General features: G+C 45.1%; 1 protein-coding gene across 1 annotated transcript in view; it reads right to left on the bottom strand.

Annotated features, from left to right (window-relative positions):
- FADS1 (fatty acid desaturase 1) overlaps window positions 1-19079 on the bottom strand; it is a 39285-nt gene extending 20206 nt beyond the window's left edge. The window contains exons 1-5 of the mRNA XM_040328420.1: window positions 18763-19079; window positions 6287-6397; window positions 6001-6198; window positions 3703-3804; window positions 498-626 (exon numbers count right to left, since the gene is read on the bottom strand). Of these exons, the coding sequence (XP_040184354.1) occupies window positions 498-626; window positions 3703-3804; window positions 6001-6198; window positions 6287-6397; window positions 18763-18936 (714 nt within the window). The 5' untranslated portion in view covers window positions 18937-19079. The remainder of the gene's footprint in view (window positions 1-497; window positions 627-3702; window positions 3805-6000; window positions 6199-6286; window positions 6398-18762) is intronic.
- Between the last annotated feature and the right edge of the window lie 4298 nt (window positions 19080-23377).

The following is a 23377-nucleotide window of genomic DNA, read 5'->3' as shown; positions in this document are numbered from 1 at the left end:
CGTCCATACCTCAACATGACTTACCCCTGCTTTATGAGGGGTAAACTTACGCCGGACATACGCCTTACGTAAACGGCGTAGCTAAATCCGACGGGCGCAAGTACGTTTCTGAATCAGCGTATCTTGCTCATTTGCATATTCTACGCGAAAATCAACGAAAGCGCCCCTAGCGCCCAGCGTAAATATGCACCTAAGATACGACGGCGTAAGAGACTTACGTCAGTCGTATCTTGGACAAATTCTGGCGTATCTGATTCTTTGAATCAGGCGCATAGATACGACGCCTCACATTCGGACTTACGACGGCGTACCTGGAGATATGCCGTCGTAAATCCTTTGTGAATCCGGGCCATACTCTTTAGATACAAAGCTGGAATTGTGTTTTTTTTTATATACAGTATCTGTATAGAGTTCAGTTTTAAATGTCATAAATACTATTTATAATATGTTATCGCATTTACTATTTCTCCTGCTTAACCACTCCTATATGTCCTTACCTCCACTGACAGCTTCTTGCCCAGTGCAAAGAAAAGCGGGTGCATATTAATATCCGGGTCCTTGCGAAAGCAGTTGGGTTTGGCATGATGCTGGAAATGCATGTGATTCCACCAGCTGGCAGGGGCACCCTGTGCCAGGAAAAAGGGGAGATTATATATAGAAGGCATATAAAAACAGCCAGAGACAGAGCGAGCTTGAGATGGGGGAGCTCATAAAACAATGCAAACAGCATACACAGAAATGATTTACACTGACAGCATAGAAAGCAAGCTAAGGTGGTATTACAGGCATACTTACCTGTCTGTGCAGTAATTTTGCACAGAGCAGCTTCGGTCCCCTGCCCCCTCCCTCCTGCAGAGTGCCCCCACAGCAAGCAGCTTGCTGTGGGGGCACCCAAGCAGGCTAGCTCCCAAGCCTGCATTCACACACACACACACACAGCAGCGGCTTGGCCCCACCCCCTCTCTCTCCTTATTGGGTCATTGGCTGTAAATGACAGCAGCAGAAGTCAATGACTCCCACTGCTGTCTCAGCCAATGAGGAGGGAGAGTCCCCGTGTGCACATCGCTGAATTGCAATGGGGCTCAGGTAAGTATTGGGGGGGGGGGGGGATTTGGGGGCTGCTGCACAGGGAAGTTTCTTTTTACTTTAGAGCATTTTGAAAAAACGATGGTGTGTAGGCAACGTCGTTTTTTAACCACTTAAAGACCTCAGGTGTTTTTCAGATTTGGTGTTTGCAAGACTAAAACAGTTTTTTCTGCTAGAAAATTACTTAAAACCCCCAAATATTATATATTTTTTTTTTCTAACACCCTAGAGAATAAAATGGCGCTCATCGCAATACTTTTTGTCACACCGAATTTGCGCAGCAGTCTTACAAGCGCACTTTTTTTGGAAAAAATTCACTTTTTTGAATTAAAAAATAAGACAACAAAAAAATTGGCCCAATTTTTTTATATATTGTGAAAGATAATGTTACGCCGAGTAAAATGATACCCAACATGTCACGCTTTAAAATTGCGCCCGCTCGTGGCATGGCGTCAAACTTTTACCCTTAAAAATCTAGATAGGCGACGTTTAAAAAATTCTATAAGTTGCATTTTTTGAGCTACAGAGTAGCTCTAGGGCTATAATTATTGCTCTCGCTTTAACGATCGCGGCGATACCTCACTTGTGTGATTTAAACACCGTTTTCATATGCGGGCGCTACTCGCGTATGCGTTCGCTTCTGCGCGCGAGCTCGTCAGGACGGGGCGCTTTAAAAAAAAATTTTTTTGGTTTTCTTATTTAATTTTATTGATTTTATTATTTTTTACACTAAAATATAAAAAAAAAAAAATTATCACTTTTATTCCTATTACAAGGAATGTAAACATCCCTTGTAATAGAAAAAAGCATGACAGGTCCTCTTAAAGCGGGAGTTCACCCATTTGTAAAAAAAAAAAATTTCTCCCCTTAGCTTCCTGCTCGTTCGGTCTAGGGGAATCGGCTATTTGTATTAAAATATGAGCAGTACTTACCCGTTTTCGAGCTGCATCTTCTTCCGTCGCTTCCGGGTATGGGTCTTTGGGAGCGGGCGTTCCTTCTTGATTGACAGTCTTCCGAGAGGCTTCCGACGGTCGCATCCATCGCGTCACTCGTAGCCGAAAGAAGCCGAACGTCGGTGCGGCTCTATACTGCGCCTGCGCACCGACGTTCGGCTTCTTTCGGAAAATCGTGACGCGATAGATGCGACCGTCGGAAGCCTCTCGGAAGACTGTCAATCAAGAAGGAACGCCCAGACCCGAAGCCCATACCCGGAAGCGACGGAGAGGATGCATCTCGTAAACGGGTAAGTACTGCACATATTTTAAAATAAATAGCCGATTCCCCTAGTAAAAAACGAGCAGGAATCTAAGGGGGAAAAGTGCCCTCTAAGGGTGAACCCCCGCTTTAAATATGAGATCTGGGGTCAAAAAGACCTCAGATCTCATATTTAGGCTTAAATGAAAAAAAAAAAAAAAAAAAAAAGGAAAATTTGTCATTTAAAAAAATGACAGAAAAAAAATTGTCTCTTTAAGAGGCTGGGCGGGACTGACGTTTTGACGTCACTTCCGCCCAGCAGAGCTATGAGGACGGGTGGGGGCCATCTTGCCCTCACTCAAGTCCTCACTCTCCAGGCGGCAGCATCGGATCTCCTCCGCCGCTACCGACGGCTCCGGTAAGCGGCGGAGGGCGCGGAAAAGCGGCGGGAGGGGGGGGGGCCCTCTCCCGCCACCGATAACGGCGCTCTCGCGGCGAATCCGCCGCGGAGACCGCCGTTATCGTTTACACGGCCGCCCGCTGAAAACATGGATATCTCAGTTGTGGCAGCAGCTGCTGCCGTTACTGAGATATCCATGTTTAAAAAGAGGACGTACATATACAGTGGAGGGTCCTTAAGTGGTTAAAATGAAGTTTGAAAAACGTCGTTTTTTTTCACGAGAAAAAAAATGTTTTTTTTACAAGACAAAAAACGACCGTGTGTACGTGGCATTAAGGTTTGACCTCATATTTAATGGTTTTGGTAAATCGGAAGACAAAAATCTGCAGAAAATCTACTAGTGTGTATGGGGACTTAGTACGGTTCAATATTGAGTTCCACCCTTTGCAGCTATAACAGCTTCAACTCTTCTGGGAAGGCTGTCCACAAGGTTTAGGAGTGTGTCTGTGGCCCCTTTCACACGGGCAGACCGTTCAGGTCTGCCTGTCAGTTTTTTAGGCGGACCTGAGCGGATGCTCCGTGCAGGTCTATGGAGCCACGGATGCCAGCGGTGACATGCCCGCTGACATCCGATCCGCTAAAGTGTGACGGATGGAAACCCTATTTTCCATCCATCTGCCGGATCGGAACGAATGAAGGCGGACTCTACGGTCAGTCTTCACCCGATCCCCCATAGGGCCGAGCGGCGTTCTGACAGGTCGCCCCCTGCACAGTGTGCAGAGACCGACCTGTCATCTGCCTGCTCAGCGGGGATCGACGGAGTAATCCCCGCTAAGCAAAGCGGAGCCTACACAGGGACACATCCGCGTGAAAGGGCCCTATAGGAATGTTTGACCATAAAGACATGGATGAGCAAGTTTGGGGTGGAGGAACTTGCTTAGCCGTCCCAAAACTTTTGACAATATTGAGTTATTAATACAGTCATATAGTTTTATATGAATCTGATTACCAATCACACCCACCTTCAATTGTCCAATCACAAAATGATGTACTAGGTGATTCCACTTTGACTTGCTGAAAACTGACAAGTGGCCAAAGTCATGTTGTAGCCACCCGGCCTGAGCCTGAGAAAGAATGGGGAGAGAGTGTCAATCAACGTCCAATGTGAATAAAAACATACTGTACATTGTTTCAACTGGTTAAACTAGATGGACTTGTGCCTTTTTGCAACGTAACTATGTAACTGATGACCAAAAGTACAACCAAAGGCAAAACTTTGTTTTAGTTTTGGATAGAGTAGAGAGGCATTAGAACAGGGGTCGACAAAATCCGGGCGCCAGGTCGCAATTGCGACAATAAATTGTGACCTGGCACCCGCGGCGGCCGGTAATTGAGGCCGCGGCTTTGCGGCCTTGTGAAGTCCCAAGCTCTTCCTTCTGTGAGCAGTGACCTTCTGTGAGCAGTGACCTTCTGTGAGCTGGCGCCATCTGGTGGTGGCCGTTGGCATTACAAGTTAAACAGCTGTTCTAATGTGTAATCTTTCACTATTTTCACTGCCATCTCCTTCCCTCTAAGTAGAACCCCCAAACATTATATACATTTTTTATTCTAACACCCTAGAGAATAAAATGGTGATCGTTGCAATACTTTCTGTCACGCCGTATTTGCGCAGCGGTCTTACAAGCGAACTTTTTTTGGGGGAAAAAAATACACTTTTTTTTTAATTAAAAAATAAGACAACAGTAAAGTTATCCCAATTTGTATTGTGAAAGATAATGTTACGCAGAGTAAATTGATACCCAACATGTCACGCTTCAAAATTGCGTCCGCTCGTAGAATGGCGACAAACTTTTACCCTTTAAAATCTCCACAGGCGAAGTTTAAAAAAAATCTACAGGTTGCATGTTTTGAGTTATAGAGAAGGTCTAGGGCTAGAATTATTGCTCTCGCTCTAACGATCGCGGCGATACCTCACATGTGTGGTTTGAACACCGTTTACATATGTGGGCGCTGCTCACGTATGTGTTCGCTTCTGCGCGCAAGCTCGTCGGGACGGGGTGCGTTTTCTGGCTCCTAACTTTTTTAGCTGGCTCCTAGATTCCAAGCAAATTTGTCAAACTCTGCATTAGAACACTTGTCAGGTTCTTATTGCTGCCTGTGTATGCTAGGGAGATTTACCCTCTCTATTTGTCCTGTTTACTTTTATCATTGAAAGTCAAAGTAAAAGAAAATCCCACATTTTTAGTAGTACCCATAAAAGTAATAGAGGGGAAATCCTCTATTGGGAACACTAGTTTTGGTGACCTGCCCGGCGCATTTTTTTTACGTCGTTTGCGTAAGGCTTTTTCCGGCGTAACGTTACTCCTGCTATATGAGGCATAGCCAATGTTAAGTATGGACGTCGTTCCCGCGTCGAATTTTTAAAATTTTACGTCGTTTGCGTAAGTCAGTCGCGAATAGGGCTTTGCGTAAATTACGTTCATGTCAAAAGCATTGACTATTTGCGACGTGATTAGGAGCATGCGCACTGGGATACGTTCACGGCCGGCGCATGCGCCGTTCGTGAGAAACGTCATTTACGTGTGGTCATGTTTTATTTGCATAAAACACGCCCACCTCTTGACAATTTGAATTTGACGCGCTTACGCCGGCAGATTTACGCTACGCCGCCGCAACTTACGGAGCAAGTGCTTTGTGAATACTGCACTTGCCTCTCTAAATTGTGGCGGCGTAGCGTAAATAACATACGCTACGCCCGCACAAATTTACGTCTATAGTATATAAATAGTTACATTGGTCCAAGCTCGATCAATGTAACTATTTATATAATATCCATAAATGGAATTCTACTTTAGGTTTTAGATTTAGTTGCCATTTCTGCCTACAACCGGGGTGATTTTGTGTTGCAAAGAAGCCATAGGTGTGCGCACAGGGTGTGCCAGGTGTGCCAAGGCACACCCTAATCACTCCCTGCAGTGCAGATTCCCCCTGCAGCCCGGTGTCCCCTCCCACAGCATGGTTGGCTTCCCTCCTCTCCCATTGGCTACTGCAGTGGGCATACATAATAATATTTCAGGATGAGTGGGGGAGAAGGGGTAATGTCATTTACCGGCCCCTTTCCTTTCTGAATGAACACAGTGAGAGATCGGTACCATGTTTTTGAGCTTTCAGGTGCACACCTTAATGCTACAGGCTGCGCACACCAATGAAAAAGCTATAACATTTACTCAGCACCTGATCATTTACATGACCTGAACACGCATGTGGGATCTTCTGAGATCAGAGTCTGCAATGACTTCATACCACTGAATCATCATTACCTGAAGAGTGCCTAGGATCAGAGATGTGACCAGGAACGGGATGAGTGAAGGACCAAAATAATACAGATTCAGCCAGCCTAGTACATCCAGCAGCAGAATGTGCAGAAGAACACCAACGAAAAATAATTTATTGGGATTAAGGAGATCCATCTGTTCCACGGTGGAGCGCAGTGTGCGGAAATCCTCCACCATAGCCGCCTGCGGGAGAAAGAATTAAACATCAGGGGGAGGGGGACACATTACAGGGCAGGGAAATTCTACAGCGGGGAACACGTGGACTCCTTACATTCTTGCAGGGCTCCATACAAGGCTGTCCAGGCGCCAGCTCCCCAATCAGCAGGCATTTCATATGCTTCTGTACTAACTCCTTATCAATGTGGAATGCAGTGAACGGGTCCTGTGGAGTAAGAGAGATAAAGAGATAGTTAGAATTTTTCTAAATCATCTGAAAAAGTTCATATAAATATATATATATACAGGCCTCGACAAAATCCGGGCGCCAGGTCGCAATTGCGACAAGAAATTGTGACCTGGCGCCTGGGGAAGCTTAGGGCTGCAGAAGGCCGCAAAGCTGCGGCCTCAATTACTGGCTGGCGCGGGGGGCGCGATCGTGGCAAACCCGCGCCCCCCGGTAATTGAGGCCGCGGCTTTGCATCCTTCACAGAAGGAAGCTGAGGCCAGCAGAAGGCCGCAAAGCCACAGCCTCAATTACCGGCCGGCCCGCGCCTTCACAGAAGGAAGCTGAGGCCTGCAGAAGGAATCTAGGAGTGGCCATCTTGTGGTGGCCATTGGCATTACAGGTTACATTACAAGTAGCAAAAAACAGCAGTTCTAATGTGTTTTTTCACTGCCATCTCCTTCCCTCCAATTAGAACCCACAAACATTATATACTTACTGTATTTATTGGCGTATAACACTCACTTTTTTACCCTGAAAATAGAGAGTAAACTGTGCCTGCGTGTTATACGCAGGGAGCTGTGGAAAGGTTTTTTCCTGAAACTTCCCTCTTAAAGTTAGGGTGCGTGTTATACGCCGATAAATACGGTATATTTTTTATTCTAACACCCTAGAGAACAAAATGGCGGTCGTTGCAATACTTTATGTCACACCGTATTTGCGAGCAGCGATCTTACAAGCGCACTTTTTTTGGGGAAAAAATACACTTTTTTTAATTAAAAAATAAGACACCAGTAAAGTCAGCCCAAATTTTTTTTATATTGTGAAAGATAATGTTACGCCGAGTAAATTGATACCCAACATGTCACGCTTCAAAATTGCATCCGCTCGTGGAATGGTGACAAACTTTTACCCTATAAAATCTCCATAGGCGACGTTTAGGGCTAGAATTATTGCGTGCGAGCTTGGCGGGACGGGGTGCGTTTTTTGGCTCCTAACTTTCTTAGCTGGCTCCTAGATTCCAAGCAAATTTGTCAAACCCTGTATATATATACATATTGGCCCGGATTCACGTAGCACTTACACCGACGTATCTCCAGATACGCCGCATAAGTCTATCTGTGCACCGTGCCCACAGAACTAGATACGCCTGAAAATAGGCTTCCTACGACCGACGTAACTTTCCTACGCCGTCGTATCGTAGGCGCATATTTACGCTGGCCGCAAGGGGTGCTCCCATTGATTTACGATTCGAATATGCAAATAAATGAGATACGCCGATTCACAAACGTACTTGCGCCCGGCGCATTAGGATACGTGGTTTACGTAAGGCTTACGTCCGGCGTATAGTTATTCCCCATCTATAAAGGCGCAACTCATGCAAAGGTATGGACCTGGGAACAGCCGTCGTATTTTATGTTGTTTACATAGTAGTACGTGAATAGGGATGGGCGTAGGTTACGTTCACGTCGTAGGCTGATTCGACGTATCTTAGGGAGTATTTCCGACGTGATTCTGAGCATGCGCACTGGGTCGCGTCCACGGGACGGCGCATGCGCCGTTTGTTCGGCGCTTCATTTGCATGGGGTCACGCTTCATTTAAATGGATCACGCCCACTTTCACCTACTTTGAATTAGGCCGCCTTACGCCTACGAATTTACGTTACAGCGGCGCAACGTTGGGAGCAAGTGCTTTGTGAATACTGTGCTTGCCGCTCTACGCTACGTCGGCGTAGCGTATATTCGATACGCTACGCCGGCATAACTATGCGCCGAGGTACGTGTATCCGGGTCATTGTATATATTGGAGTATAAGTCGAGTTTTTCAGCAAATTTTTTTTGTGCTGAAAAAGCCCCCCTCGGCTTATACTCGAGTGAGGGTCCCACTTACTGCTCTCCGGTCTCTCTGGGGCCGCTTTGAGCTGTTGCTGCGACCGCCTCTAGAAGTATGGATAGTGCTGGCAATCCGCCTCAAGAGGTCTAACAGCGGCCTGCAGTGTTTCGGAGTCATCACCATTTTGTTGTAGCCGCGGCTCAAACTCGACAGTACAGTGGACAGCGGGAGACTGTAAACAAGGTGAGGCTGCAAATAGTCACACTGAGGTTGCAGATAGGCACATTGAGGCTGCAATTTTGGCACAGTGAGGCTGCAGATAGGCACAGTGAGGCTGCAAGTGGGCACAATGATGCTGCAGATGGGCACAGTGAGGCTGCAAATGAGCACAGTGAGGCTGCAGATGGGCACAGTGATTATGCAGATGGACACGACAGAAAATTCGACGCTGGCCCGACGTCCATACTTAACATTGCGTACGCGTCATAGACCCAGGGGTAACGTTACGCCTAAAAAAGCCTTACGTAAACGATGTAAAAAAATGCGCCGGGCGGACGTACGTTTGAGAATCGGCGTATCTAGCTAATTTGCATAATCTACGCGGAAATCAACGGAAGCGCCATCTAGCGGCCAGAGTAAATATGCACCTAAGATCCGACGGCGTACTAAGACGTACGTCAGTCGGATCGAGCCCACATTCAGGTGTATCTTGTTTTGTGGATACAAAACAAAGATACGCCGGAGCATCCTAGAAGTTACGCGGCGTATCAATAGATACGCCTACGTAACTTCTTTGTGGATCTGGCCCCTTGTCTCTATACCCTCGACAAATCCCGGTCGCCACAATTTTTTGTGAGCTGGCGCCATCTGGTGGTGAGCCGTTGGTATTACAAGTTATTACCACCAGATGTGTAAGCTGGCGCCATCTGGTGGTGGCCGTTGGTATTACATGTTAAGCATTACAAGTTAAACAGCAATTCTAATGTAATTTTTCACTATTTTCACTGCCATCTTCTTCCCTCTAATTAGAACCCCCAAACATTATATATATTTTTTATCCTAACACCCTAGAGAATAAAATGGCGATTGTTGCAATTCTTTCTGTCACGCCGTATTTGCGCAGCGGTCTTACAAGCGCACTTTTTTGGAAAAAAATTACACTTTTTTTAATTAAAAAATAAGACAACAGTAAAGTTATCCCCATTTTTTTTATATTGTGAAAGATAATGTTACGCCGAGTAAATTGATAACCAACATGTCACGCTTCAAAATTACGTCCGCTCGTGGAATGGCGACAAACTTTTACCCTTTAAAATCTCCATAGGCGTTGTTTAAAAAAATTCTACAGGTTGCATGTTTTGAGTTAGAGGAGGACTAGGGCTAGAATTATTGCTCTCGCTCTACCAATCGCAGCGATACCTCACATGTGTGGTTTGAACACCGTTTACATATGCGGGCGCTGCTCACGTATGCGTTCGCTTCTGCGCGCAAGCTCGTCGGGACGGGGCGCGTTTTCTGGCTTCTAACTTTTTTAGCTGGCTCCTAGATTCCAAGCAAATTTGTCAAACCCTGCTGTAAACAGTCATTTCAGCAAAAAAATTCCTTTACAACTCCTTTAAGCCCTAATGAAGGGCGGGCTTCTAAAGCCTCCGAAACCCATCATTTCTGGACAGTAATAATAGTGTGGTGCTTCTCTTCTTACTACTTCTAAGGAGAGTGCTCTAAGGGCCCAAACCACAGAACCTTACATCAAAGAACTGCCGGAAAATATCCCACACCCAGCTGGGCTGTCCAATCCAGACCAGAGCTCCGGAACCCATCGAAGTAACCTTCAGACTGAGCAGCCCAGTGTGCTTCCTATGGACATCAGTGCTAGAGGTTCTTTTATTGCCATGTTCCCTTTGGGCAATTTAAATAACTTTCACAAATCTAAAAAAATCATCACCACCACACAACCTAAACATCATAATCTTACGCCGACATCAAAACAAAAGGCTTCAAAAAAGTTAGGTACCAGCTCAAAATGTTTAAGGGGTTGTGGTTACCTTGCCCAATTGTGTTTTACATTACATCTACAAATGATACTCTAGAACCCTGGTCCCCAACCAGCAGCCCTTTGGCACCATTGGGTGGCACTTTGGGCCCCTGCAGACAGTAATCTGGTCTTCTCTATTGCCCTGTTATAGTAATGATTCTAGCAGTCTCATGAAAGATGTCTCCTGAAGCATGTCCTCAGTCTCCAACAACTCCTTTAGCATGTTCAGTCTCTGACAGTTCCTGCAACACGTCTGCAGTCTCTGACCATCTCTTGTATCATGTCTGAAGTCTCCGATCATCTCTTGTATCATGTCTGCAGTCTCTGACCATCTCTTGTATCATGTCTGCAGTCTCTGACCATCTCTTGTATCATGTCTGCAGTCTCTGACCATCTCTTGTATCATGTCTGCAGTCTCCGATCATCTCTTCTATCATGTCAGCAGTCTCTGACCATCTCTTATATCATGTCTGCAGTCTCTGACCATGTCTTGTATCATGTCTGAAGTCTCCAATCATCTCTTGTATCATGTTTGCAGTCTCTGACCATCTCTTGTATCATGTCTGCAGTCTCTGACCATCTCTTGTATCATGTCTGAAGTCTCAGATCATCTCTTGTATCATGTTCCCAGTCTCTGATTATCTCTTGGATCATGTTTACAGTCTTGGATCATCTCTTGTATCATTTCTGCAGTCTCTGATCATCTCTTGGATCATGTCCGCTGTCTCTGATCATCTCTTGTATCATGTCTGAAGTCTCCAATCATCTTTTGTATCATGTCCGCTGTCTCCGATCATCTCTTGTATCATGTCCACAGTCTCGGATCATCTCTTGTATCATTTCCACAGTCTCTGATCATCTCTTGTATCATGTTTGCAGTCTCTGATAATCTCTTATATCATGTCTGCAGTCTCTGACCATCTCTTGTATCATGTCTGCAGTCTCTGACCACCTCTTATATCATGTCTGCAGTCTCTGACCATCTATTGTATCATGTTCACAGTTTCTGACCATCTTTTGTATCATGTCTGCTGTCTCTGATCATCTCTTGTATCCTGTCTGCAGCCTCTGACCATCTCTTGTGTTATGTCCATAGTCTCTGACCATCTGCTGTATCATACCCACAGTCTTTGACTATATCCTGTTTTCCTTTTGCCTCTGACACAAACAATTCACTGATTTTAAGTTTGTCCCTTTGGAGATGTTAAGGCTGCACTTGAGCCCCCCCCCCCCCAACCCCTATGTCAAAATAAGTTGACCACCACTGCTTTAGCATGTGGACAGCACAGTGGCTCAGTGGTTAGCACGTCTGCCTTGCAGCACTGGGATCCTTGGTTTGAATTCTGGTAATGATACTATCTGCATGGAGTTTGTATGCTCTCTGTGTGAGTTTCCTCTGGGTGCTCAAGTTTTCTCCAACATTCCAAGACATGCTGGTAGGTTAATTGGCTTCTGTCTATATTGTCCCTAGTATGTGTATGTATGAATGTGAGTTAGGAACCTTAGATTGTAAGCTCCTTGATGGCAGGGACTGATGTGAACATACAGGGCCAGATCCACAAACAAATTATGCCGGCGTATCTATGGATACGCCGCGTAATTTTTAAAATGCCCCGTCGTATCTTTGTTTTGTATCCACAAAACAAGATACGACGGCATCTCGGTTAGATCCGACTGGCGTGTGTCTTAGTACGCCGTCGGATCCAAGGTGCATATTTACGCTGGCCGCTAGGTGGCGTTTCCGTAGAATTCCGCGTCAAGTATGCAAATTAGCTAGATACGGCGATCCACGATCGTACGTCTGGCCGGCGCATTTTTTTTACGTAGTTTCCGTAAGGCTTTTTTCGGCGTATAGTTACCCCTGCTATATGAGGCGTATCCTATGTTAAGTATGGCCGTCGTTCCCGCGTAGAATTTTGAAATTTTTACGTTGTTTGCGTAAGTCGTTTGCGAATAGGGATTTGCGTAGAATGACGTCACTGTCGTGAGCATTGGCTTGTTCCGGGTTAATTTCGCGGGGATACCCCCACGGACGGCGCATGCGCCGTTAAAAAAAAACGTTTACGTCGGGTCACGACGTGTTTACATAAAACACGCCCCCCTCACAGAGATTTGAATGGCGCGCCATTACGCCGCCAAAGATACACTACGCCGCCGTAACTTACGGCGCAAATTCTTTGAGGATATGGAAAAAAAAATAAGTTACGGCGGCGTAGTGTATCTTAGATACGCTGCGCCCGGCAGAATATTACGCGAAGGTACGTGGATCTGCCCCACAATATGTAATGCTCTGTGTAAATTGATGGTGCTACATAAATACCTGTAATAAATGAATATCTAATATTGATAGGGGAACTCTGACCAGTTACATGCTGGGTGATTATTTTTGTGCTAGTCTGATAACCATATAAAAACCTGGAAATGACTCCTGATCCCTTTCTGGGTAATATGTGTGATCTCACATACTTCTTCGGGGACTGCTACTTCTCGTAGAATACTTCCCATATACTAGTACAGGAATCTCCAAACTATGGCCCTCCAGCTGTTGCAGAACTACTACTAGTACATCTATATTACACAGCTGAGCTCAGATATACAGACACACAGCTTAGTTTTTGGTAAGGTAGGGGTTAAGCAGATCTGGAGGCTGCGAGCCTGGTAGGAAAACACACGCTCCACCTCTGGGGGATAAAGAGGAGGAGATGTTAGCGGTGGGGAAGTGGGCTGAGCAGACGGTGGGACCACAAGGCTGCACCAATCCGGTGACTGGATCCATGTTGTCAGAGCAGAGAATAGCCAACACCTGACACTGAATAGAATCATACATCCATGCTATACTGGCACCGCGCTTACGTGGACGGGTACAAAGCATCTCGCTCTCCGCGCTTTCCCGCTCGAGAGTTCACAGAAAAAATATTTAACACGCCACATATCATTATATATCCAGAAGACATAAAAAGATGTAATAATAAAGTCATTACTATACAAAAATGTACATTGTGTGTCACTAGTGTGTAAAGACACCCCACAATCATACAATTATACTAAATATAAAGAGATAGCTACATACCCATCATGCTCTCACTTCCTCTGGCATTGTTGTTTTTTATTACATATATGGTTACTTTATTTTGTATCATTTATTTTATGTCGTTTTATTATACAGTAGTTACATTTGTATCATATTGGTTTTTTGTAATATGTATTTTATGTCATTTTTCATTTATTTTTATTGTGTATTATGTCATTTATATCATTTTTATATATTTCCATTTGTATTATATTGTTATTTTGTAATATGTATTTTATGTCATTTTTCATTTATTTATATTGTTACATTATTGTGTATTATGTCATTTATATCATTTTTATTTATTTACATTTGTATTATATTGTTATTATGTATTATGTATTTTATGTCAGTTTTCATTTATTTATATTGTTACATTATTGTGTATTAAGTCATTTATATCATTTTTATGTAGTTACATTTGTATTCTATTGTTATTTTGCATTATGTATTTTTATTTATGTCGATTTTTTTGTATTATGTAATTTACTTGATATAGTTACATTATTATGTATTATGTAGCTACATTTGAATTATGTAATTATTTTGTATCATTATGTCTTTTTGTATTATATGTTATTTTATATTATGTAGTTTATTTTGTATAGTTCCTTTTTTATGGTTAAGTTTTTACATTTTTTGTATGATGTCATTTAGTTTATATTGTTACCATAGGTGTGCCCAGCCTATTGTATAAGGGTGTACACCCCAAAGCTCAAACTCACATGTGTCTGTATATATATATATATAAATATACTGCGGGCCAGATTCAGATACAAGATACGACGGCGTATCTCCTGATACGCCGTCGTATCTCTGAGTGCGCTCGGTCGTATCTATGCGCCTGATTCAGAGAATCAGTTACGCATAGATATCCCTAAGATCCGACTGGTGTAAGTGTCTTACACCGTCGTATCTTAGGCTGCATAATCACGCTGGCCGCTAGGTGGCGCTTCCGTATAGTTACGCATGGAATATGCTAATTTGGTATTTAAGCCGATTCAGAAACGTACGTCCCGCCGGCGCATTTTTTTACGTCGTTTACGTTCGGCTTTTTTCGGCGTATAGTTACCCCTGCTATATGAGGCGTAGTTAATGTTAAGTATGGCCGTCGTTCCCGCGCCGAGTTTTAAAAATTTTACGCCGTTTGCGTAAGTCGTTCGCGAATAGGGCTGGACGTCATTTACGTTCACGTCGAATCCAATACGTCCTTGCGGCGTACTTTGGCGCAATGCACACTGGGATATTTTACGGACGGCGCATGCGCCATTCAAAAAAAACGTCACAAACGAGGGGTCAAGTAAAATTTGAATAAAACACGCCCCCAACATCCCCATTTGAATTAGGCAGGCTTACGCAGCAACACATACGTTACGCCGCCGTAACTAAGGGCGCAAGTTCTTTCTGCATACGGAACTTGCGCCCCAAAGTTACAGCAACGTAAGGTATCGGAGATACGTTACGCCGGAAGAAAGATGCGCTCATCTTTCTGAATCTAGCCCTGTGTGTGTGTATGTGTAATATATATATATATATATATATATATATATATATATATATATATATATATATATATAATCATATTTATCGGCGTATAACACGCACCCTAATTTCAAGAGGAAAGTTTCAGGAAAAAAACTTTCCACAGCCCCCTGGGTATAACACGCAGGCACAGTTTACTCTTTATTTTCAGGGTAAAAAAGTGAGTGTTATACGCCAATAAATACAATGGGGCAGATCCACAAAAGAATTGCACCGGCGTATCTATTAGATTAGATGCGCCGCGTAATTTTAAATTTCCCGCATCGTATCTTTGTTTTGTATCTACAAAACAAGATACGACGGCATCTGGGATCGATCCGACAGGCGTACGTCTTAGTACGCCGTCGGATCTTAGGTGCATTTTTTCCGCCAGCCGCTAGTTGGCGTTTCCGTCGAATTCCGCGTCGAGTATGCAAATTAGCTAGTTACGGCGATCGTTTGCGTAAGTTGTTCGCGAATAGGAATTTGCGTCGAATTACGTCACCGTCGTAAGCATTGGCTGGTTCCGGTTTAATTTCGAGCATGCGCACTGGGATACCCCCACGGACGGCGCATGCGCCGTTCAAAAAAAACGTTGTTTACGTCGAGTCACAACGTATTTACATAAAACATTCCCCCATCACATCCATTTGAATTCCGTGCCCTTACGCCGCCAAATATACACTACGCCGCCGTAACTTACGGCGCAAATTCTTTGAGGATTCGAAAAAAAAATTAAGTTACGGCGGCGTAGTGTATCTTAGATACGCTAGGCTTGGCGGAGAGAAGCGCCGATCTACGTGGATCTGCCCCTATATATATATATATATATATATATATATATAGAGTGTCAGTAGGGCAGAGATTATATAGTTTATTTTAATAATTTATTTTTACTCTTTTACAATTTTATTTTTTATTATTTATTGACTTTTTTATTTTTTATATTTTTTTTTACAATGTTTTTTATTTTTAATTTGTTTTTTTTTTTGTTTTTTTAGGAGCCCCATTGCGGGGCTTTGGTGAAATATCAGGGATCCAAACAGACCCCTGATGTCTCACATTTGACACAGAGAAAGGGGCTGAGGACAAACATTCCCCAGTCTTTCTCTGCATCAAAACAGTACGGGGAATCTGTGCAGCACAGGGTGATTAGGGTGTGCCCAGGCACATCTGGCGCACCCTGTGCACACGCCTATGATTGTTACATTATTGAGTATTATGTCATTTATATCATTTTTATGTATTTACATTTGTATTATATTGTTATTTTGTATTTTTATTCATGGAGTTTTTTGTATTATGTCATTTTACTTGATATACAGTAGTTACAATATTATGTATTATGTGGTTTACATGAAGTTACATTTGTAATTATATTTTATATATTTTATATTTTATACAGCGGCTCTCTCTCCCCCCAGCCTCCAGCGGCTCTCTCTCCCCCCAGCCTCCAGCGGCTCTCTCTCCCCCCAGCCTCCAGCGGCTCTCTCCCCCCAGCCTCCAGTGGCTGGGGGGAGAGAGCCGCTGGAAGCTGAGGAGACAGAGCCGCTGGAGGCTGAGGGAAGAGAGACGCTGGAGGCTGGGGGGACAGAGACGCTGGAGGCTGAGGGGACAGAGACGCTGGAGGCTGAGGAGACAGAGCTGCTGGAGGCTGGGGGGACAGAGACGCTGGAGGCTGAGGAGACAGAGACGCTGGAGGCTGGGGGGACAGAGACGCTGGAGGCTGAGGGGACAGAGCCGCTGGAGGCTGAGGAGACAGAGCTGCTGGAGGCTGGGGGGACAGAGACGCTGGAGGCTGAGGAGACAGAGACGCTGGAGGCTGAGGAGACAGAGACGCTGGAGGCTGAGGGGACAGAGCCGCTGGAGATACGGGGAACAAAGCCATTGGAGAGGAAGGAGGAGCCGCAGCCTCTGATGTCCACAGGGGAATCGGTAACCAGAGAGGGTGAAACCCGTCATGCAGGGAAGTTTCCCGCACCCTCCTGTAAATCTCTATGACAAGCCTGGACTCACACAGGGCGGTGCGGGAAACCTTCAGACAAGAATCGCACCACATTCCTGATCAAATCGCATGGAATTCTCTGCAGTGTGATCTGTGCTCATTCATTATGTATGGACACAAATGGCCCCGCACAGTATGGGAGCATCTTCATGAGTAGGAGTGAATACGATATCGCTGTCTCTCTAGGATGGGATGATCGGGAATTACATTTGCTGTCCTTTGAAATGTTTTTTTTTTTTTACCATAAGAAGTGACTGTTCTCCTCGGATGAGAATCTCACCAAACAAGACCTGCGGGGGAGGAGCCGGGGGTTCCGGGGGCCCCAGGCGGTGCGGATCTTGTGGCCCCCGATGGATTCCTATTCATTAGATTCTCTCCAGCAGTTTTTATTATTTCCTCTCACCTCGTGTTCTGAATGTTCGGGTCCCTCTCACTTTTTCCATTTTCGGTGACAAGGGTCCCCGGTACAGACAGAGGGAGACTCTCCTCATTGGGGATACAGACAGCAATAAACATCGGGCAGAGGGTCTAACCCTCCCCCATTCTATCCAATACTACAGAGAGTTTTACCCAGAGATCAAAGTGACTAGCACAGCTGGAATAGAATAGAACAGACTAGAATAGAATAAAACACAGAATAGAATAGAAAAAACACAGACTAGGACAGAACAGAATAGAACACAGAGTAAAATAGCACAGACTAGAATAGAACATATAATTGACTAGCACAGAATAGAACACAAACTGGAATAGAATAGAACACAGAATAGAATAGCACAGACTAGGATAGAATAAAACACACAATAGAATAGCAGACTAGAATACAACAGTCTAGAATAGAATAAAATAGCACAGACTAGAATAAAATAGAACACAGAATAGAATAGAATAGCACAGACTAAAATAGAACAAACACAGACTAGAAAATATTAGAACACAGAGTAGAATAAAATAGCACAGACTAGAATAGAACATATAATTGACTATCACAGACTAGAATAGAATAGAACACAAACTGGAATAGAATAGAACACAGAATAGAATAGCACAGACTAGAATAGAATACAAACTGGAATAGAATAGAACACAGAATAGAATAGCACAGACTAGAATAGAACAAAACACAGAATAGAATAGCAGACTACAATACAACAGACTAGCATGGAATAAAATAGCACAGACTAGAATAAAATAGAATAGAATAGCACAGACTAGAATAGAACAAACACAGACTAGAAAATAATAGGACAAATAGTAGAACAGAATAGCACAGACTAGAATAGAATAAAATAGCACAGAGTAGAATAGAACACAAACTAGAATAGAATACAGACTAGAATAGAATAAAAACAATAGAACATACTAGAATAGGATGAAATAGCACAGACTAGAATAGAACAAACACTGACTAGAACATAATAGAACACAAACTAGAATAGCATAGAACACAGACTAGAACATAATAGAATAGCACAGACTAGAATAGAATAAAACAGACTAGAACAGAATAAAAGAGCACAGACTAGAATAAAATAGAACACAGACTAGACTAGAATAGAATAAAATAGCCCAGACTAGAATAGAACAAACACAGACTAGAACATAATAGAACACAAACTAGAATAGAATAGAACACAGACTAGAACATAATAGAATAGCACAGACAAGAATAGAATAAAACAGTCTAGAACAGAATAGAACAGACTAGAATACAACAGACTAGAACAAAATAAAAGCGCACAAGCAAGAATAGAATAGAACACAGACTAGAACATAATAGAATACAACAGACTAGAATAGAATAAAACAGACTAGAATAGAATATTATAGAAATAATAAATATGCGTCCCCCCCATAGGTGAAATGGGCCCCCCCCAGGGTTGTGGGCCCCCCTGCTCACCGTGGCGTCCTGTCCGGCGTAGTGGCTGATGACGCGCTGCCCCCCGGGGTGCCTCTGGCAGAATGTGGTGATGTCATAGACCTTGCGGTTGATGACGAGCCATCGCTCCTCGCGGGTGTTCCGTCTCTGGACCTCCTCCCAGGTGTAGGGGGTGAGCTCCGGGCCGGACCCCATGGCTGGACCCTCCTCTGTGTTCCTCTTATCACTTTATATACAGAAACACACAGTCACTGCACCGTCCGCACACCGCCCATACATACAATGGGGGAGACTTCACATCACATGACCTACACCTGTCCCCACATCCCCATCACCCCGCCCCTCTCTATACCCGGATCTCAGTATACGCGCCCCTCTCTTCTCTCCCCTCCCTCCGCCCGGCAACCCGGCTCTGAGCTTCAGCACCAAACCCTCCTGGACCGCGGCCTCAAGACACGCCCCCGAAAACACTTCCCCCGTCCTCACTGGCCAATGCACCGGCCTATCAAAATCTCCTGGCGTCTAAGCACCTACCCCCCTAGCGCTGGTTGGTTAAACTCAGTGACGTTGGAACCAATCTCCAGGGGGCTGTTCTTAGAAGCATCAGCTCACCTCCGCTCAGCCCCGTTATCCGGAGGAACCCATGTAATGGCTGTGATTATAGAGGAGGCGTGTGCTGTGAGGTAGTGCCGCCAGGTGGCGGTAGAGACAGCGGTGTGTGTGATGAGTCCTGTGATGTCTGTTCTAATCACACACACAGTGCGATCTGATTGTACGATCTGTACACAAGATCAACATTGGATCTTGCCAGACAATTCATCCTATCTGTATTCAGTTAGGTAGGTTCTTGTGCTACGTATTGGCAGATCTCACCACACATGATACAATCTGTCCAATCAGGGGCTCGGGTCGTCCGTTTATTATGGTTTCCTATGGGCATAGGTGTGCGCAGCCTATTGCATTAGGGTGTGCACCCCAAAGCCCAAACATATTTTATATGTGTATATACAGTATACTGATGGTGTCAGTAGAGCAGTGGACGGAGTCAGTAGGGCAGAGATTGGTGTCAGTCGGGCAGAGATTGGTGTCAGTCGGGCAGAGATTGGTGTCAGTCGGGCAGAGATTGGTGTCATTCGGGCAGTGGACAGTGTCAGTAGTTTTTTATTTTTATTATATATTTATTTAATTTTAGGAGCCCCATTAGGGAGTTTTGGTGAAATATCAGGGGTCTATTTCTGTGTGTTACTGCACACTTAACGCAGTATATTTCTGTGCATTACTGCATGTTTAAAGCAGTATATTCCATTGTGTTACTGCACGTTTAATGCAGCATATTTCTGTGCATTAGTGCACGTTTAACGTTGTATATTTCGGTGTGTTATGTGCAATTTAATGCTGTATATTTCTGTGCATTGCTGCATGTTTAACACAGTATATTTCAGTGCATCAGGGCATGTTTAACGTTGTATATTTCAGTGCATCAGGGCATGTTTAACGTTGTATATTTCAGTGTGTTATGTGCCGTTTAATGCTGTATTTTTCTGTGCGTTATTGCACATTTAACACAGTATATTTCGGTGCAAACTGCACCACAGAGGGTGATTAGGGTGTGCCCAGGCACACCTGGCACACCCTGTGCGCACGCCTATGGCAAAACCTCATTTTGCAGCCTCTATTGGCTCTACCCCTTACCCTGCCCATATATACTCCACCGTTTAAATGAAGCGCCCATCAAATGCAGCCTCACCAGTGCCCATCTATGCAGCCTCACCAGTGCCCATCAATGCAGCCTCACCAGTGCCCATCAATGCAGCCTCACCAGTGCCCATCAATGCAACCTCACCAGTGCCCATCAAATGCAGCCTCTCCAGCGCCCATCAAATGCAGCCTCACCAGTGCTCATCAATGCAACCTACCAGCACCCGTAAATGTAGCCTCACCTGTGTCCATCAAATGCAGCCTTTACCAGCGCCCGTCAATGCAGCCTCACCAGCGCCCATCAAATGCAGCCTCACCAGTGCCCATCAATACAACCTACCAGCACCCGTCAATGCAGACTCGCCAGCGCCCATCAAATGCAGCCTCTCCAGTGCCCATCAGTGCAGCCTCACCAGCGCCCATCAAATGCAGCCTCACCAGTGCTCATCAATGCAACCTACCAGCACCCGTCAATACAGCCCTACCTGTGTCCATCGGAAGCAGCCTCAGCTGTGCCAATAAAATGCAGCCTCACCAGTGCCCATCAAATGCAGCCTCACCAGTGCCCATCAATGCAACCTACCAGCACCTGTCAATGCAGCCTCACCAGCGCCCATCAAATGCAGCCTCATAAGCGCTCATCACTGCTTCCATTCATTTGGGAGTCAGAGCACAGACACAGTCCTCTGCCACTGCTGTGCCTCTGACACTATGTGTGAATGGAGCGGCGGCTGCCTGCTGATGCTGAGACTTAGTTGCTATTGCAAAGAGAAGAAAGCAGGAACACCAAAGGCCCAGCGACCTAGGCAGCTGCCTAGTTTGCCTGGTGGTAGCACTGGCCCTTGCTGCACTTCTGGGCACTGATTAGGTGGCACTGATGAGGAGGCATTAATATGCCGCACTAATGGGCACTGATAGGCGACACGGATAGGCAGCACTGATGGGTGGCAATTATGGGCAGCACTGATAGCCAGAACTGACTGGCATCACTGGTGGGCACTGATTGCGGGCACTGGTGGCTCTTTTTCATAGTCAGTATCCTGATTACATGTCTTGATGTCCCCCTGCGAGGAGATACCTCTGATTGGCTCTCCTCTCCTCACACTCTGTCAGTGTGAGGCAATGAGAGCTGATTACCAGAAATTCTGGCCCAGATTCTCAAAGGGCTTACGACGGTGCAGCGCCATGTACGCCGTCGTAAGTCCTAATCTGGGCCGTCGTATCTATGCGACTGATTCTTAGAATCAGTTACACATAGATATCCATTAGATCCGACAGCGTAAGGCTCTTACGCTGTCGGATCTTAAATGCATGTTTTTTTTTGCCGCTAGGTGTCGCCTCCGTCGTTTTCCCCGTTGAGTATGCAAATTAGCAAAATACGTGAATTCCCGAACGTACGCGCGGTCGACGCAGTGAAGTTACAATGTTTACGTTAGATTTGCGCCGCGTAAAGTTGCCCCTGCTATATGAGGGGCAACCAATGTTAAGTATGGCCGTCGTTCCCGCGTCGAAATGTTAAAATTTACGTTGTTTGCGTAAGTCGTCTGTGAATGGGGCTGGACGCCATTTACGTTCACGTCGAAACCAATGACGTCCTTGCGACGTCATTTGGAGCAATGCACCCTGGGATATTTTCCAGACGGCGCATGCGCAGTACGTTCGGCGCGGGAACGAGCTTAATTTAAATGCTCCACGCCCCCTACCCGGCTAATTTGAATTAGGCGGGCCTGCGCCGGGTGATTTACGCTACGCCGCCGCAACTTTACAGGCAAGTTCTTTGTGAATAAAGCACTTGCCTGTAAAACTTGCGGCGGCGTAACGTAAATCAGATACGTTACGCCCGCACAGTTTTACGCCCATCTACGAGAATCTGGGCCTCTGTGTTTACATGCGATTGGACACAGCCAATCACATGGTTAAAGAGCCGCGGTTACAGAGATCGGGATCGCACCGTGTCCTAGCAACACAACGCCGCGTGCGTGCGAGAGAAGCCATTCTGGGTAGACGTCAGAACGAGAACCACACCGCCCCTCCGTCATTTTATAGTTGACGGGCGGCAAGCAGTTAAATGCAAAACTTTTTTTGTTTCAATAGACTTCAAAGAGAACTTACAGAAAAGCATGTAGTGCTTTTTTTTGCAGAAACTTTACTGCGTTTTTGCTGCGATTTGCATTTTCCGCTTTTTAATCTGACCAACAACAAATTGGCAAATCACAATAAAATTACGTGTGCAAAACGCACTGCGGAACCGATTTAAAACAAACTGCATAGGTGTGACCCAAGCCTTAGGATCTCCCAAAAAAAAACTCTGCGTTAACTGTGCGTTTGTGCTTGCGTGTTTGCAGTGCGTTTTTTAAAATAATTGTCTTTCATTTAAATTTATTTTCTTTAGTAAATTGCGTTTGCATGGATGCAGTGCGTTTTGGTGTGAAAAGGTGCAGCGTGCTGTATTTTTTTGAAACGCACACGATAGTATTTGAATGGTGTAAGAGGCGGTTCGCACCACATGTCTGCATCAAAAACACATGGGGCCGGATTCAGATAGGTTAGCGGATCTGATTTACGATCCGCCGCCGCAAGTTTTTGAGGCGAGTGCTTAATTCAGAAAGCACTTAACTCAAAACTTGCGGCGGCGTATCGTAAATCTCCCGGCAGAATTCAAATTCCGCGGCTAGGGGGAGTGTACTATTCAAATCAGGCGCATCCCCGCGCCGATCGAACAGCGCATGCGCCGTCCGGAAATTTTCCCAGCGTGCATTGCTCCAAATGACGTTGCAAGGACGTCATTGGTTTCGACGTTTACGTAAATTACGTCCGGCCGTATTCGCGAACGACTTACGCAAACGACGTAAAAAACTCAAAACTCGGCGCGGGAACGACGGCCATACTTAACATAGGATACGCCGCACTTACCCCTGCTATAGCAGGGGTAACTTTC

This window comes from Rana temporaria, chromosome 11 (genome assembly GCF_905171775.1).
Source record: "Rana temporaria chromosome 11, aRanTem1.1, whole genome shotgun sequence".
In the NCBI taxonomy this organism is placed as follows: Eukaryota; Metazoa; Chordata; class Amphibia; order Anura; family Ranidae; genus Rana; species Rana temporaria.
Note: the sequence above shows the minus strand (reverse complement) of the source record. Positions and strands in the feature narration are given on the sequence as shown.